This window comes from Zootoca vivipara, chromosome 9 (genome assembly GCF_965207765.1).
Source record: "Zootoca vivipara chromosome 9, rZooViv2.hap1.1, whole genome shotgun sequence".
NCBI classification, from domain to species: Eukaryota; Metazoa; Chordata; class Lepidosauria; order Squamata; family Lacertidae; genus Zootoca; species Zootoca vivipara.
In genome coordinates, this window is record NC_142592.1 from 2,657,873 (window position 1) to 2,673,362 (window position 15,490).

General features: G+C 42.1%; 1 protein-coding gene across 9 annotated transcripts in view; it reads right to left on the reverse strand.

The window, feature by feature from the left end:
- Nucleotides 1–15,490, reverse strand: part of ITPR2 (inositol 1,4,5-trisphosphate receptor type 2) — a 264,276-nt gene that overhangs the window by 201,326 nt on the left and 47,460 nt on the right. For all 9 annotated transcript variants that reach the window (XM_035127537.3, XM_035127538.3, XM_088652318.1 and 6 more), the window contains 4 exons: nt 10,862–10,960; nt 7,098–7,181; nt 6,071–6,217; nt 5,851–5,946 (listed from right to left, as the gene is read on the reverse strand). In XM_035127537.3, coding sequence (XP_034983428.1) covers nt 5,851–5,946; nt 6,071–6,217; nt 7,098–7,181; nt 10,862–10,960 — 426 coding nt within the window. The remainder of the gene's footprint in view (nt 1–5,850; nt 5,947–6,070; nt 6,218–7,097; nt 7,182–10,861; nt 10,961–15,490) is intronic.

Below are 15,490 nucleotides of genomic sequence, written 5' to 3' on the forward strand. Positions count from 1 at the left end.
CATCCAAAAGTATTCTCATGTTATTACACATTTTTCGCTTGGGCAAAAAACCTTGCTGTTCGACACCCAATATCCTATTCAATACTTTCTTCAGTCTGTCTGCCAGAATCAACGCAAAAATTTTGTAGTCCGAATTTAAAAGGGATATCGGTCTATAATTTCCAACTTCTTCTTTCTTATTATTATCTTTTGGGATTAATACAATGAATGCTTGTTGCCAGGATTTAGGAAATATTCCTTTTTCCAAAATTTCATTAGCAAGTTTTTGATATATCCCAATTATTTCATCCTTAAAAATTTTATAATGTTGACCTGCTAACCCATCCGTCCCGGGAGACTTTCCTTGTTTTAATTTACTAATTACGCCAAATATTTCTTCCTTTAATATTGGGTTGCTTAACTCTTTTTTCTCTTCATCTTTTAATTTGGTCAAATTTAAATTTCTAAAATAATTTTTTAATTTTCTCTCATTTATATCTTCCTCTTTATATAGATTTTTATAATATTTCCAAAAACATTTTTGGATATCTTCCCCTTTTGTCCAATTTTTCTCCCCCTCCCTAATATTTGTGATTAAACTGTTTTCCTGTTTTTTCCTCAATTGCCATGACAGAAGGCGTCCGGCTTTCCCTCCTAATTCGAACTGTCTTTGCTTTGCCCACTTTATCTTCTTTTCGATTTCATCCCCAATCACCATTGACAGACTATTCTGTAATATTTGAATCTGATTTGCTATTTTCGTCTCCTTTGGGGTTTTCCCCAATTCTTTCTCTTTTTCTTCTATTTCCTTTTCTATATTTTTAATTTTTTCCCTTCTCTCTCTGTTAATTCTACTTTTCTGTTGAATATAAAAGCTTTACTCGCCTCCCAAACTGTTGTAATATCCGTGTCCTCCCTCATATTTATTTGAAAAAATTCCGTCAATGATTTTTTCACCTTTGCGACGAACACCTCATCATTTAATAGCCCTTCATCCATTCACCACCTACCCTTCCTTCTTTCTTTCTCTTTCAGACTTACCATCACTGGGTTATGGTCGCTAATTGATTTTGGTAAGATTTCACTCTTTGTTAATTTTAGCATCAGATTTGTTGATAGCCACATCATATCCAGTCTGGCTGCTGACTTTTGAAGACCTGAGTAATGAGTGAATTTCTTTTCCTTAGGATTACTTATTCTCCAACTATCCTTTAGCTCAAATTCATCTATTAAATCCCTAAAGTCTCTTGGTAACTCTCCATTACTCTTTCTCTCTTTATTCGTTCTATCCAGTTTCGCATTCCAGACCCCATTAAAGTCCCCCGTTAATATAATTTCCTCCCCTTCTATTAACTTGCCCATTTGGTCTTTCAACTTTCTGTAAAATCCTGATTTGCAACCGTTAGGTGCATAAATGTTAATCACTATCACATTACCACCTGGCAGGAACAACCTTGTACCTACCATTCTTCCTTCTTCATCCTGGAGGATCTTCTCTGACTTAATATTTCTCCTTACATAAGTGGCTACCCCCCTCTTCTTTTTCTCATCCAGCGCTGTGTGTACCTCTCCCAGCCTTTTATTGTCTAGAACTCTCTTATTTCTACTGGCTACATGCGTTTCTTGAAGGCAGATCACATCCCAAACACCTTTTTTTAGAATGTGTTCTACCTTATTCCTCTTCAGTTTATTATTCAGCCCGTTCACATTCCATGAGATCACCTTTAAATTCATCACTTTAATATCACACTTTAATATTCCAAACTAACCAAAACCAAAGGAAAAAGATATTTACTCTTTACACTTAGTCAAAAATAGGCAAGGATAAAAATAGCAAAGAGACTTACTGTGAGGGACAGGGGATATCGCGAAGTCCCTCCCCTCCTGAGTTCAAGCCCATCCCCGAGCACAGGGGAAAGCAGAGAGAGTTCTGATTCCAGTGGGGAAGCAGGAAGTCGTGTCCGAGGCTCAGGCAAGGTAGCGGAGCCAGGGTCCCAGGTGGGACAGGAAGGGGCAAATAAGGGGGGGAGACCCATCCCCCCAACTCCGGAATTGCACAGAAAGCGGAGAGGAAAGAGGATGGGTCTACCCAGGCTTTTGTGTTGGAGAAAGACGCGCCAAAAGCCATTCGGAGGTTCTGAACCCGACTGAACACATAGCTCCATGTAAATAGCAATGACTTCAGCACTGTAAATACGCAGCACCAATAAAAGAATAAAATGCAGAGCTGTGTAGAGTCGTTACTCTGAAGTAGCCCACTCCGGCCACTGTGACACTTACTATATCGTTAAATTATATCGCTGAGTTCTTCTGATAATTTCTAAACCAAAACCACCCCTTTAAATGTCTACCGATGTCTAGGGTAGAACTTAAACAGCAAAACCAAAAAAAACACAAAAAAAGTAAAGCTTCACAGACTCAAAACATACTCAAAACATAAGGGGGGTATACAACCAAATTCTTGCCCCCTCCCTCTTCTATTGTTCTATTTGTCCTTCTTCAGTATTGTTCTCACCCTCCTCCCCTCCTATTTCGTTCTTAAGCCTTCTACTATACCTCTCCGCCGCTTCAGCTGTTTTTATTGTCTTCCTTCTTTCCTTATAGAAAAAGGTTACACCCTCAGGGTACTCCCAGGTATACCAAATACCCCTCCTCCTCAAAGCATCTGTTAAACTTTTATAATTTTGTCTTTTTAATCTAAATCTTTTCGGGATTTCTTTGTAGATAGCTATCACTTTCCCATCTATCACAAGTTCCTCCTTCTTCTTCTTTTGTAAAATCTTGTCTTTCAGTAATGATGAGTTCATGTGGACCATGCAATCCCGTCAATTTTGTCTTTTTATCCATCCTCACTCTGTAGATTTTGTCCACATCCATCCATAAGTCCTCTTCTTTTACTTTAAGCCACGCAGCCAGTTCCTTCACCAGCCTTTCTTCAATCCGCTCATTTTGGACCTCCGGGACGCCTCTCATTCGGAGAATCAAAGCCCTTTGCCTCATCTCAATTAGTGCTATCTGGTCCTCTAGTTCTTCGCATCTTTTTTTCCAATTCCTTTGATCATCCTCCTCCTTATTTTGCAGCCTTCTCAATTCTTTGGTCTCCTGCACCACTTTCTTGATAGCCTCCTCCTGTTTGTTTACTCTCTGATTTATTTCATTTACCGCTTTATCCAGCTCTTTATTTTTGGTGCTTAGCTCCGCAATTTGTCCAGACATATCTGTAATCATTTTGGAATTCTGTTCTAGTTTGGATTCAACAGATTCCATTTTGGACTCAACCGCGTCTAATTTATCGCACAGGGATTTGTTCATCTCTGAAATAAGTTCTTTAATGTTTGCTAGGGCGTCATTATCAGGAGATGATGATTGTCTCCTCGCTTGGCTTGCTGTTGTCGTTGTTGTCTGGGCTTTGGTTTTGCTCATCTTGCTAGACTTATGACCTCCTGTTCTCGTAGATGCCCTGATGTATTCTCTTTTACTGGGAGTTCCCCTCTAATGGGCTTAAAATAACATAAGTTTCCAGTCACTGGGCAGAGAGTGAAATTCCACGGCTTTGAAGCACAGTTTTTTTGAAGTGAGGGTTCCTCCCTCCTCTAGATGTCGCTCTCAACCTCTTATTCCAACTCCTCACTTCTTTCTTAATGGCAGAGGTGGGTATGTCGTCGCAGCTCACTTCCTTGGAGAAGGGGGAAGTTCACAAACAGGATGAGTCTGCTGAAATTAATCCTCCATCTTTAACAGGCTCCGCTCCAAAGTCAGGGAAATAAAATAAAATAGTCTCCTCCTCCCACACGCCAAACTTGCCTTGCTTTCAATCACGCCTCCACTCGCCTGCTGCCTCCACAATCTTGTGCCAGCACAGGCTTGTTACAGGCTTCGCTAAAATTTCCTCTGCTTGGCAACAACCTGGTGAATGCTTCCCCTTAATTAAATGTTTGTAAAAGTCTGTACAAAATCTCTCCTTTACAAGTATTCTTTCTCAGTACCGCACGGCAACCCTCCGACCTTTCTTCCTGCTTACCGCCTTTCTCTCCTTTCACCTCTCCCGCCTCTGTCGTGTTCTCACCCCCGTTAGCGGGTTTAGCGGACTTTCTCAAACTTCTTCTTCTTCGGTCGAAGTGCCTCAGCGCTTGCTGGTTGAGACCTCAGAAAAAAAGCGTCTTGCCACAGAGCCGCCTGTAAGTTTTGCGCTTCGCTTTTCTCCCCCCCCCTTCCACCAAACTGCGGTGCCGGGAGGGTGGAGTTCCGTCTCACGCGCCGCTTTTTTCCCCCTCCGCGATAGCCCCGTGCTATCGCTCAATCCAAGGGGGGGGAATTTTGACGCTACCCCCCCCTCACGCTTTGCTCTTGGCCGTCGGGAGGTTCTCCAGTTGCGAGACTCCTCCGAACGCGTCTCAACACCAGCGCGCCTTGACCGGAAGTCCTTCCCTGACTTATTTTTATTGCAGTTTTTCTAGATATCCACAGTCCCCAAATGATTTGATAAGACAAATAGATGTCTTATCTTGGCACATTTTCCTGGGCTTCCAGGTTAAGAGTTGGGAGCAAGACACAAATGGGAAAGAGATCAATCTATCAACAGGTTTAGACATAAGGGAAGAACAGGTGGGGAGAAAGCTACCGTACTAAGCACACCTACTTGGGATTCATCCAAAAGCAACATTTTCACTACAGAATATATGTGCCCACAATAGTCCTACCAGAAAGTGAGGGACATTTTAATTCTGCAGCAGTGTAAGGATGCACATGCTCTGTCCTCATCTACCAGTATACAGGCAGTGGCGGAGCTTCATCCTCCAGCACCGGGGGGGGCGGAGGCAGGGGCGGGGCTGGCGCACGTCCCAGGGGCGGGGGGCACTGCCCGCACTCCTCTTCCTCCAAAGGTTAAAGACTATAGGACACTGTTGCATACCAGAACCAACACTGAAGAGGGACATGACTGCAAGGCAAGTAATTGATAAGCCAAGTGAACTCCCTGAAGAGAGAGACAGAACTGTAAGGGGCTCTGTAACCAAAAGGCCAAACAAACAAAATACTTGGTAAGTGATGAGAGTTCTGGACTTTTTCCTGGAGGAATCAAGGAATTACCAGAACCCCCTCAGTTTGGGGGCTCTCAGGGCACATTGAACCCAAAACTAAACCATCATACTGAAGGGAAAGCAGCAAGCAATCTCATAGAGGCAATCTCATAGAACTGTAGAATTGGAAAGAACCCTGAGGTCCACCCCCCCCCTGCAATGCAGGAATCTGCAGCTGTCCCATACGGGGATCAAACCTGCAACCTTGGTGTTATCAGCACCACACACTAACCAACTGAGCTATCCATTCTGTCACTTTCTCCTATGTGATCCTGATCCTCAAATCATTCTTTGATAACTCATGAAATGCACCATGACAATGGAGTTGATGTTTGTACAGCGAGCATTTGTCCACAGTTCCCCCTCCATATAAGAACTGGGGGGGGGGGAAGAGCCACCATGTCCTCCTGAGGCACTTTCAAGGTTAGAGATTCCCAGCTGAAGAAGCAGGGTAGTCTCACTCTCTTCACAGAGTCACACCCAGGTGGCAGAGCTGCCCTTCAGAAACCAAGGGGCATGGGTGCCTCAGTCCCTCAATGGGCTGCTTAGAAGAGGTGGCAGTAACCATGATGAAGAAACTTCCCAACAACAATATGGTTATTTCCAGTCCAGATCAGGCAGGCCGCCCATTACACAGGTGTGCCTGCACAGTCTGGCTTTCCAGCAGCATCCATGCTCTTAGAACAACATGCAACCTGGCCCAGTGACAATTCCAAAAGAGCAAAGGCTCTGCCCTGTTTTGTCAACCCCAGTTATTCCCCCTCTACCACATCCAACTGTCGGTGACTCTTACCTCTGCAGCCAAGTAGTTTCCCGTTGCTAGATGTTTAAATCTGAATAGGCTGTTCCATTGCCCTGCTCCTCCACGGCATGGGTCATGATGCACTACCTGTGGAAGTCGTGCGTGAGATATATTACATAAAGAGAATGCTTGGATACTACCCTTTAGGAGGTAAATATTATTAACTCTCTGAATCCAAGCTAGGGAAAACATCAGAAGCATCACACAGTACCTCTATTTCCCACAGAGCTTTAGAACTAGTTGCAGAAGTGGCTGACTGGCGCAGTGTTGTGCGAAGGAAGATATGTTGCTTCTTCTGATACTCATCACAGGTCAGAAACTTCTCCTGTTCTGCATGGAACAATCTGACAACATCTCCCTGAAGAAACACAAACACAAAAGTGAAGCTTTGCCAAAGTTATCGTAGCAAGAATACTTCTCTGTTAGATTCAAGTGTCTATACCATTTATTTAATGATTAAGGTGTCCATGATGTGTTTGAAACCAAGGTCTTCCCTTCATTATAGTCAAGCATTATAGTTGGTGGGCAGCAAGACAAGAACAGGCCTTTACTGTGGAGGCTCACCTGGCACCTTCATTATTCTTCTACCAGACCTTTAATTTAATTTAATGTAATTTAATTTAACTTAAACAATATATGGGTGCAATTGCTTTTGTTTGTTACTATGTTGTATATTTTTGTCTTTTTATATTGAAACTGCCCTGTGATTCTGGGATGAAGGGCAGTTTAGAAATAATAATTCATTAAAGGGGGAAGAGGAGATGGATGCAGTTTGCTCGCATACTATGCGAAGAAACACAAGCAGCTTGCCTGGTGGATTAGTGCTGCTATTGTGTACCAGGAGAGAGAGGTGTGAGGTAGTTGAGAATTTGGGGTTGTGCCAATGCACTGGCGGAGCCAATCCTGTTCTCATGGTCGTGTGCCCCCAGAGCCCCAACTTCACCACCACCTTCTCCCTCCCTTTCCTCCCTTTTTCCAAAGCAGCAACTGCTACTTGAAGGCTATTGTTGCAGCTCTGTCCCAGCAGGTTAGCTGCTCATGCAACAAAATCACCACTCTTCATGGCTAATGAACAAAAGAAAACAATATGGAACAGATTCATTTTTATTCTATTTAAAACCAATTTCAAACTACATGATTTGTGGTCTCTTGCTCATGTACAAAAAGCAAAAAACAAAAACCCCAATACCCAGTATTACCATTTCAAAAACATCAATATTTTCCTCATTCATACTTACACCTTTGAGTACATCTTCTCTGTAGCAACTATATTTCATGAATAAGGTTATCTTCCAGCTGGTATTGCAGTTGACTGCATTTACCTGTAGTCAAATGCACAGATAACCATAGGTTATGTTGCAGAAGGCCCAGACACTAATGCTTCTGGAGCATTACAATCTGACAAGGCTCATGCTTGCCAATGTCTACTATGATAGCTGTTGTTTTCAAGACAATCACAATTATATTATTCCATTGACACCCCACCGCCCCCAAAAATATGGAATTAAACAATTATCAGTAAATACATGAAGCTTTGTTGGCGGGACCACTTGTCTAGGTTGCTGTTAAAAAGGAAAAGGAAAAAGTAATAGTCAAGCTCACAGAGGATAAGAGAGAATCAGAGAATCATAGAATCATAGAGTTGGAAGAGACCACAAGGGCCATCCAGTCCAACCCCCTGCCAAGCAGGAAACACCATCAAAGCATTCCTGACATATGGCTGTCAAGCCTCTGCTTAAAGACCTCCAAAGAAGGAGACTCCACCACACTCCTTGGCAGCAAATTCCACTGCCGAACAGCTCTTACTGTCAGGAAGTTCTTCCTAATGTTTAGGTGGAATTTTCTTTCTTGTAGTTTGAATCCGTTGCTCCGTGTCCGCTTCTCTGGAGCAGCAGAAAACAACCGTTCTCCCTCCTCTATATGACATCCTTTTATATATTTGAACATGGTTATCATATCACCCCTTAACCTTCTCTTCTCCAGGCTAAACATACCCAGCTCCCTAAGCCGTTCCTCATAAGGCATCGTTTCCAGGCCTTTGACCATTTTGGTTGCCCTCTTCTGGACACGTTCCAGCTTATCAGTATCCTTCTTGAACTGTGGTGCCCAGAACTGGACACAATACTCCAGGTGAGGTCTGACCAGAGCAGAATACAGTGGTACTATTACTTCCCTTGATCTAGATGCTATACTCCTATTGATGCAGCCCAGAATTGCATTGGCTTTTTTAGCTGCTGCATCACACTGCTGACTCATGTCAAGTTTGTGGTCAACCAAAACTCCTAGATCCTTTTCACATGTACTGCTCTCAAGCCAGGTGTCTCCCATCCTGTATTTGTGCCTTTCATTTTTTTTGCCCAAGTGTAGTACTTTACATTTCTCCTTGTTAAAATTCATCTTGTTTGCTTTGGCCCAGTTGTCTAATCTGTTAAGGTCATTCTGAAGTGTGATCCTGTCCTCTGGGGTGTTAGCCACCCCTCCCAATTTGGTGTCATCTGCAAACTTGCTCAGGATTCCCTCAAGCCCATCATCCAAGTCATTGATAAAGATGTTGAACAAGACTGGGCCCAAGACAGAACCCTGTGGCACCCCACTAGTCACTACTCTCCAGGATGAGGAGGAGCCATTGATGAGCACCCTTTGGGTTCGGTCAGTAAGCCAGCTACAAATCCACTGAATGGTAGCATTGTCTAGCCCACATTTTACCAGCTTCTTTACAAGAATACCATGGGGCACTTTGTCAAAGGCCTTGCTGAAATCAAGATAGGCTACATCCACAGCGTTCCCTTCATCTACCAGGCTTGTAATTCTGTCAAAAAATGAGATCAGATTAGTCTGACATGACTTATTTTTCAGGAACCCATGCTGACTTTTAGTGATCACAGAGTTTCTTTCTAGGTGATCACAGACTGTTTGCTTAATGATCTGCTCTAGAATCTTTCCTGGTATTGATGTCAGGCTGACTGGGCGGTAATTGTTTGGGTCCTCTCTTTTCCCCTTTTTGAAAATAGGGACAACATTTGCCCTCCTCCAGTCTGCTGGAACTTCGCCTGTTCTCCAGGAATTTTCAAAGATTATTGCCAGTGGTTCTGAAATCACCTCTGCCAGTTCTTTTAATACTCTTGGATGTAGTTCATCTGGCCCTGGAGACTTGAATACATCTAAACTAGCCAAGTATTCTTGTACTACCTCCTTACTTATTCTGGGCTGTGTTTCCCCTGCTGAATCATCTGCTCCATATTCTTCAGGTCGGGCGTTTTTTTCTTTCTTGGAGAAGACTGAGGCAAAGAAGGCATTGAGGAGTTCTGCCCTTTCTCTGTCCCCTGTATGCATTTCACCATCTTCTCCTCTGAGTGACCCCACTGTTTCCTTGTTTTTCCTTTTGCTACGGACATACCCATAAAAGCCCTTTTTGTTGCTTTTAACCTCTCTGGCGAGCCTGAGTTCATTCTGTGCTTTAGCTTTTCTGACTTTGTCTCTACACGTGCTGGCTATATGTTTGAATTCCTCTCTGGAGATTTCCCCCCTTTTCCATTTTTTGTACATATCCCTTTTAAATCTTAACTCAGTCAAAAGTTCTTTAGATAGCCAGCCTGGCTTCTTTAGGCACCTTCCATGTTTCCGTCTCATTGGTATTGCCTGAAGTTGTGCTTTTAATATCTCCCTTTTAACAAACTCCCAACCATCATGAACTCCCTTCCCTTTTAGTATTACTGTCCATGGGATTTCACCCAGCGTTTCCCTAAGTTTTCTGAAGTCGGCTTTCTTAAAGTCTAGAATTTGGACCTTAGTATGCTTGGTTGCTCCTTTCCGCTGGATAATAAACTCCAGAAGAGCATGGTCACTCCCACCTAATGATCCTGCCACTTCTACCCCACTAACCAAGTCATCACTATTGGTTAGGACCAGATCTAAAATGGCTGATCCTCTTGTTGCTTCTCCCACTTTCTGGACAATGAAGTTGTCTGCAAGGCCAGTGAGGAATCTGTTCGACCTTATGCTCTTGGCTGAGTTTGACATCCAACAAATATCAGGATAGTTGAAATCCCCCATTACTACTATCTCACTTCCTTTGGAATGCTTGGCCATCTGTTCCAGGAAGGCATCATCTGTGTCCTCAGTTTGGCTTGGGGATCTATAGTAAACTCCCACAATGAGATCACTGTTGTTTTTCTCTCCCTTAATTTTGACCCAGATACTCTCAATTTGGCTTTGAAGTTTTAAATCCTGGATCTCTTCACAGGTATACATATCCCTAACATATAAAGCTACTCCTCCTCCTTTCCTGTTTGGTCTATTTCTCTTAAATAGATTGTATCCCTCTATTACTACATTCCAGTCATGAGACTCATCCCACCAGGTTTCAGTGATGCCTATTATGTCATATTTAGTTTGCTGAGGATGGTCTGGAGGCACATGTGATCAGTATCTGGATGGGAGATAACTGGGGAACTCCATCTACACTGCCCTGAGTTCCAGGATGAAAGGTTGGGGTGCAAAACACAATGTGCAAATAAATAGGCAAGTAACAGATAGCTAACCAAAGTCTCAACATGTAAAGGCAGTTTACCTCTGACTACCAATTGTTGAGAACAAACAATAGGAGATGGCGGCCACCTAGACACTCTTGGGACAAAATGCACATTTGTGGGGGGGGGGGGGGAATGCAGCCACTATCTCTATTACCTAGTAAGTCATACACTTTCATATGATTTTTAGAATGTCAGTGCTCTGGTGCCTGTTAAAAAGAAGAAAACATTAGTAAATAAAAACAGCACAGTGTTGTTGAGTGGCAGGAAGCAGCAATGGCATGGGAAAGGTGTAGTTATGGCCTCCTAAAATTTCCTCTTCTGTACAACTATTAAAGGTGCAGAATCCCGAACCTCTTTTGCATGGAGCTACTCTACGTCAGTCTATTAGTTCTAGTTTCCTCTCAGTCTGCTACTGATCCCACACCCTAACTCTACATACCAGAACCACAGGCTAGTTAAATACAGCTCACCTCTTTGCACCCAGGGTTATCCAGAAGTTCGATGTTGCTGGCATGAAGAGGCTGCCCTGCACTGACCGGCATCAGTACAACTTTGTCCCCTACAACAATCTGGAGGACAGAAGTTGGAAAAGGAGTTATATATCGTAATTCAATTTCCTTTCACACGTACGATTATTTTAGTTCCTTCTCCTCTTCCTCCTGTTTAAAGTGAGACCCCATTCATAGGCTTGGTATAATAGCTAACTGCAGGGTGGCCAGATGCAAAAGAGAGCAGAGTTCCTCTACCTTTAACAAAAGGTTCCTGTATCTTTCTACAAAAGCTCAACTTGGCTGAAATTCCCTGTTAAAGGTACAGGAGCCCAGTCCTCCTTTGCCTCTGGCAGCCCTTAGATAAACTATGAAATCTCAGCTTTCAGTTTTCCAAATAAATAAATGTCCTGGGAATTGTAAGAAAGAGTGAGGTTATTAATTTGTTTTTTTCTGGAATGAGCTTTGCAAATTGAGTGGTTGGCTCTTTCATTATTTATTTATTTATTTCCTTTAATTTATGAGTCACCTCCTATGAAACATCTAAAAACAATAAAAACATATATAAAACAATCTCATTTTTTTAAAAAGAATAAATAAATGTATGTATAAAAACAATTTCACATCCAAGATTAATACACCTGAACAAACTGAACAAAAAGTTAACAAAAAAAAATATTCCTCATCCCAATGACAAACTTAGTTGGTCTCTAAGGTGCTGCTGGAAGGATTTTTTAAATTTTGTTTTGACTACGTCAGACCAACACAGCTACCTACCTATAACTAAAAAGTTAACAGTACAATCAAATATGTCCCTACACAGAAGTAAGGCCCACTGAGTTCAACAGGACTTACTCCTGGAGAAGCATATATAGAATTAATTTGGGAGAATATATTATCTCTGGAAATTTAATTTTAAATATATTTTAACAGTTTATAAATAAATAACAATATGTTACTGTGAAAAATGGCCATATATTAAAATCATAGAATGGTTAAAACACACAAACTTCTAAGCGGAGTGGGGGTTCATTCAAAGGCAACTTTTTACTAGTGTCATCCAGAACAGTCCACATTATGACAGCTACCCCCAGATTCTTAAGTCATTTTGGGGGGGGGCACTACAGAAATACAATCACATTGCAATCAGTGGCAAAATTCTGTTGATTTCTAGTGACCTGGACTGCCTCTTTTACCACAGATTTCTGTGATTTTCTATCCAATCTCACTTGCCCAGGCTTTTTTCATTCTTCACATTTTTAGACTGTTGCTTTGCTTTCAGCAGACATGTGCTGCCTTTCAGGACTAACACTCCCAAGGTGCTCACAACAGATGCAACAGTGGATTCTGTACATTTGAATAATTACTCTCTAAAAATGTGTTAAATCTAGTCTGGCACTCATCTGCTCTATTTGTTTTGATTATATTGTTCCATTGCTTTTAAACCTTTATTGACTGATCTGAGACACTGTCAGCTGAAAAGCAGAAAAAGGAATGTCCCAAATAAGGTAAACAGATTGATTGTGGGGATAGTTCCATTGCTAGCTATATCCACTTGCTGGTACGGTATTATATACAATTGGTTCTTGGAAACTTGACCTCTCAAATTGCCTCCCACCTAAAAAGAAAAAGATCATTTGCATTGTATGAATTTCTATACAGGAAGACGAGAAATATCTTAAGATGCAGTGCAGTAAGATTTTACAAGATCTGATCTAATGACATACAGGTGATGGCAAAGTCCACAACAATTCAGTGTACATTTCATCATTTAGAACAATTACACACACAAGCTAGAACCACAAAGTGACTGATATGAATGGTGAACACGAGCCATGCTTTCTTTGGAACGCATGCACAAATGTCTTTGCTCCTTAACTCATTTGCCAAAATTTTGAGAGGAAGCAAAGTTCATACTTTATGTATGGTAGCTCCAGTAGAACTGGCGTAAAGATGCAGATCAGCTGACTAAATTCTGGCAACTGATTGGTTACAGCTTGAGGACGGTCAAGAATACTTATGTAGGTGAGTGACACATTAGCTTTTATTAAATCATGGGGTCACCCAACAAACAATATTGAAGGCTCCTTGCTTCCTAGTACTTCAACACTCACATTGTCCTGCAACTTTAATATCTCTCTGGAGTTTCTGCTCTTTCTCCTCCTAGTTAAGCCATACAGCAGGAGTACCCAGTAATTGGAGATGGATCCCTCATTAGGGTAGAGTCACTCAGTGCAGAGCTCAATGGACGCAAATGGAAGCTTATTCTGATGGGCAGCTAATTAATCCCCTTGGATAGGGGTTATGTCATTCAAGCTGCATTACAAATAAGCCGTTTGCTGTGGTTGTTCCGTCACTTTGGTACTAATGCAATTTGAAAAGAAACAACTCTGAAGCACCTTTGTGAATCAAAGAAGAGTTTGGACAGACCGGCAACAAAGTCTGTAAACAGGAAATTTCAATTTTTCTCTTGCACTCAAGGGAGAATGCCACACTGTTCATTTATTAGACAAATTATTTATTTAGCTGTTTGCGGGCAATTACTGTGAACAATTTTTCTTTACTTAGAATCACACAAGTTCCCTTAACTGTTTGCAAGTTTTATTCTACCTAAACCCCTTAGGATCCACAGAGTCAGAGATTCCAAAGACATCACTGAGCCGGATAAGGAAAGCGTTTAGGAGACGGCACCAAGCAAACATAGGAAGGCAAGAATCATTATGGCAAGGTCAGAAGTCCTCACCATACCTGCAAAGCTCTATAAAGCCTCAAGGAGGGATGGCATCTTGATGTCTTTTCTAGAAGCAAGTAGTAGTTGTTTTTAATTAGCACACTTTTATTAACATTTGAAAGACTATTATCTAACAATATTTGACCAGTTAATTGCCAAGCCTAAGTAAAGTCAGAAATACTGATTTGGAGTCACTATTTTTTCCTGGCATTTTTTTAAAACAAAGATAGAAATAAACACATACATATTTTTAAAGCCAGAACGTCTCCAATAAGAATGTGATGCCCTTTTTTACTTAATGCAAAGTGTCCTTGCATGCCATGCTGCAAAAAAACATTACTTACAGCCATGTAAGCCATGTAAGGTCAGAGAAAACAAACCTGCAGAATTGAATCAATAATTCAAAATTCACTGAAAGTAGAAATCAAGCATAAGAATTTTTTTTAAAGACCCCCCCCCCAAAACCCTCCATGTTAGTGACATTAACTGGTTCCATGTCTGAAGTCAGCAACTACCAACCCTGTGACTGAGTCTAGCCTGGGGTGGCTGCTATCTGGCCACAAAGGGCTTTGCCTTTTCTCACCCATTACCACTGCTGCTGCCTAAAGACAGTGTTTTCAGGGGTGGCACCACAGCCATAGAATGGCTTCCCAGAAAGGTCTGCCTAGTACCTACTCTGTGCTTTTATCCACAGCAGGTGATGAGGTCTTTATTCTCCCAGGTGTTTTAGAATTATTTTAGTACTTCTTAGATCGTTTCACTGCTGCTAACCTTCACTAGTTTTATATTGTGTCATTTTATTTTGCTGTAGATCTGGTGCATTATTCTATTTTATTATTTCAACCATTACTGACAGCCACCCAGAGCTCTATGGCCATTGGGCAGAACAGAAGCCTAGCAAGTAAATAAATACACCTAGGACAAGTTAAAGGGGAACTGTAGGTGACAAGAGGCCTGGTTACCTCGCAAATTGGGTCCTCCCTAACAAGTGGGACCCAGCAATCAGGCCTAGGTGTTGGGGCGGGGACAATTGGAGCAGCCACAACACCCTATTGGTGGTCCCTCTAACAGGGTGCAATTGGGCTAAGGGCATGCCAGTCAAGAGTTAGAGGGACCACTATATATTCCCTGCATGTGACCTTAAAGATCTTCTTTTCAGGTCACAGTGCACCAGAACACAGGTAGGTAGCCGTGTTGGTCTGAGTCGAAGCAAAATAAAAAAATTCCTTCAGTAGCACCTTAAAGACCAACTAAGTTTATATTTTGGTATGAGCTTTCGTGTGCATGCATCTGAAGAAGTGTGCATGCACACGAAAGCTCATACCAAAATATAAACTTAGTTGGTCTTTAAGGTGCTACTGAAGGAATTTTTTTATTTTTCACCAGAACACAGACAGACATACCTGTCTCCGTTGCCAGCCTGAAGGAAAAGCAGTGATCCTCTGTGGAAAGCTCTCTTCAAACGGTGAATCATTCTAATCTTCCCCCTCTATTTATTTGTCCTTTCATTTACTTTCATTGTGTTCAATTTGTAATTCCAATCTTCCATTTTTCTTTTGTTTTTCTTTCATCCTCCCCAACCCTTCCTACCCCCCACCCCCCTTCCCCCTTTGATTTATTGGGGTTCTAGCCCCTTTCGGCGGCTTTGCCCAGTAGCCCCTTCCGGGAGTTTTCTTCTGCGCACTTATCAGCTATCCGATCTTCAGCACGTGTCGGGCTTTCTTTTAGCTGCGTTTGCAGCGCAAAGGCTCCATTTGCCGCCAGGCTCGCTTGCTGCCGCTTCACGCGGCTTGCGGCTAATTTTGCAGCTTCCTTACTGGTACTGAAAGACTCCCTCTCGTGCATAAGATTAATTTGCTGCTGATTATTGCATCAATTGT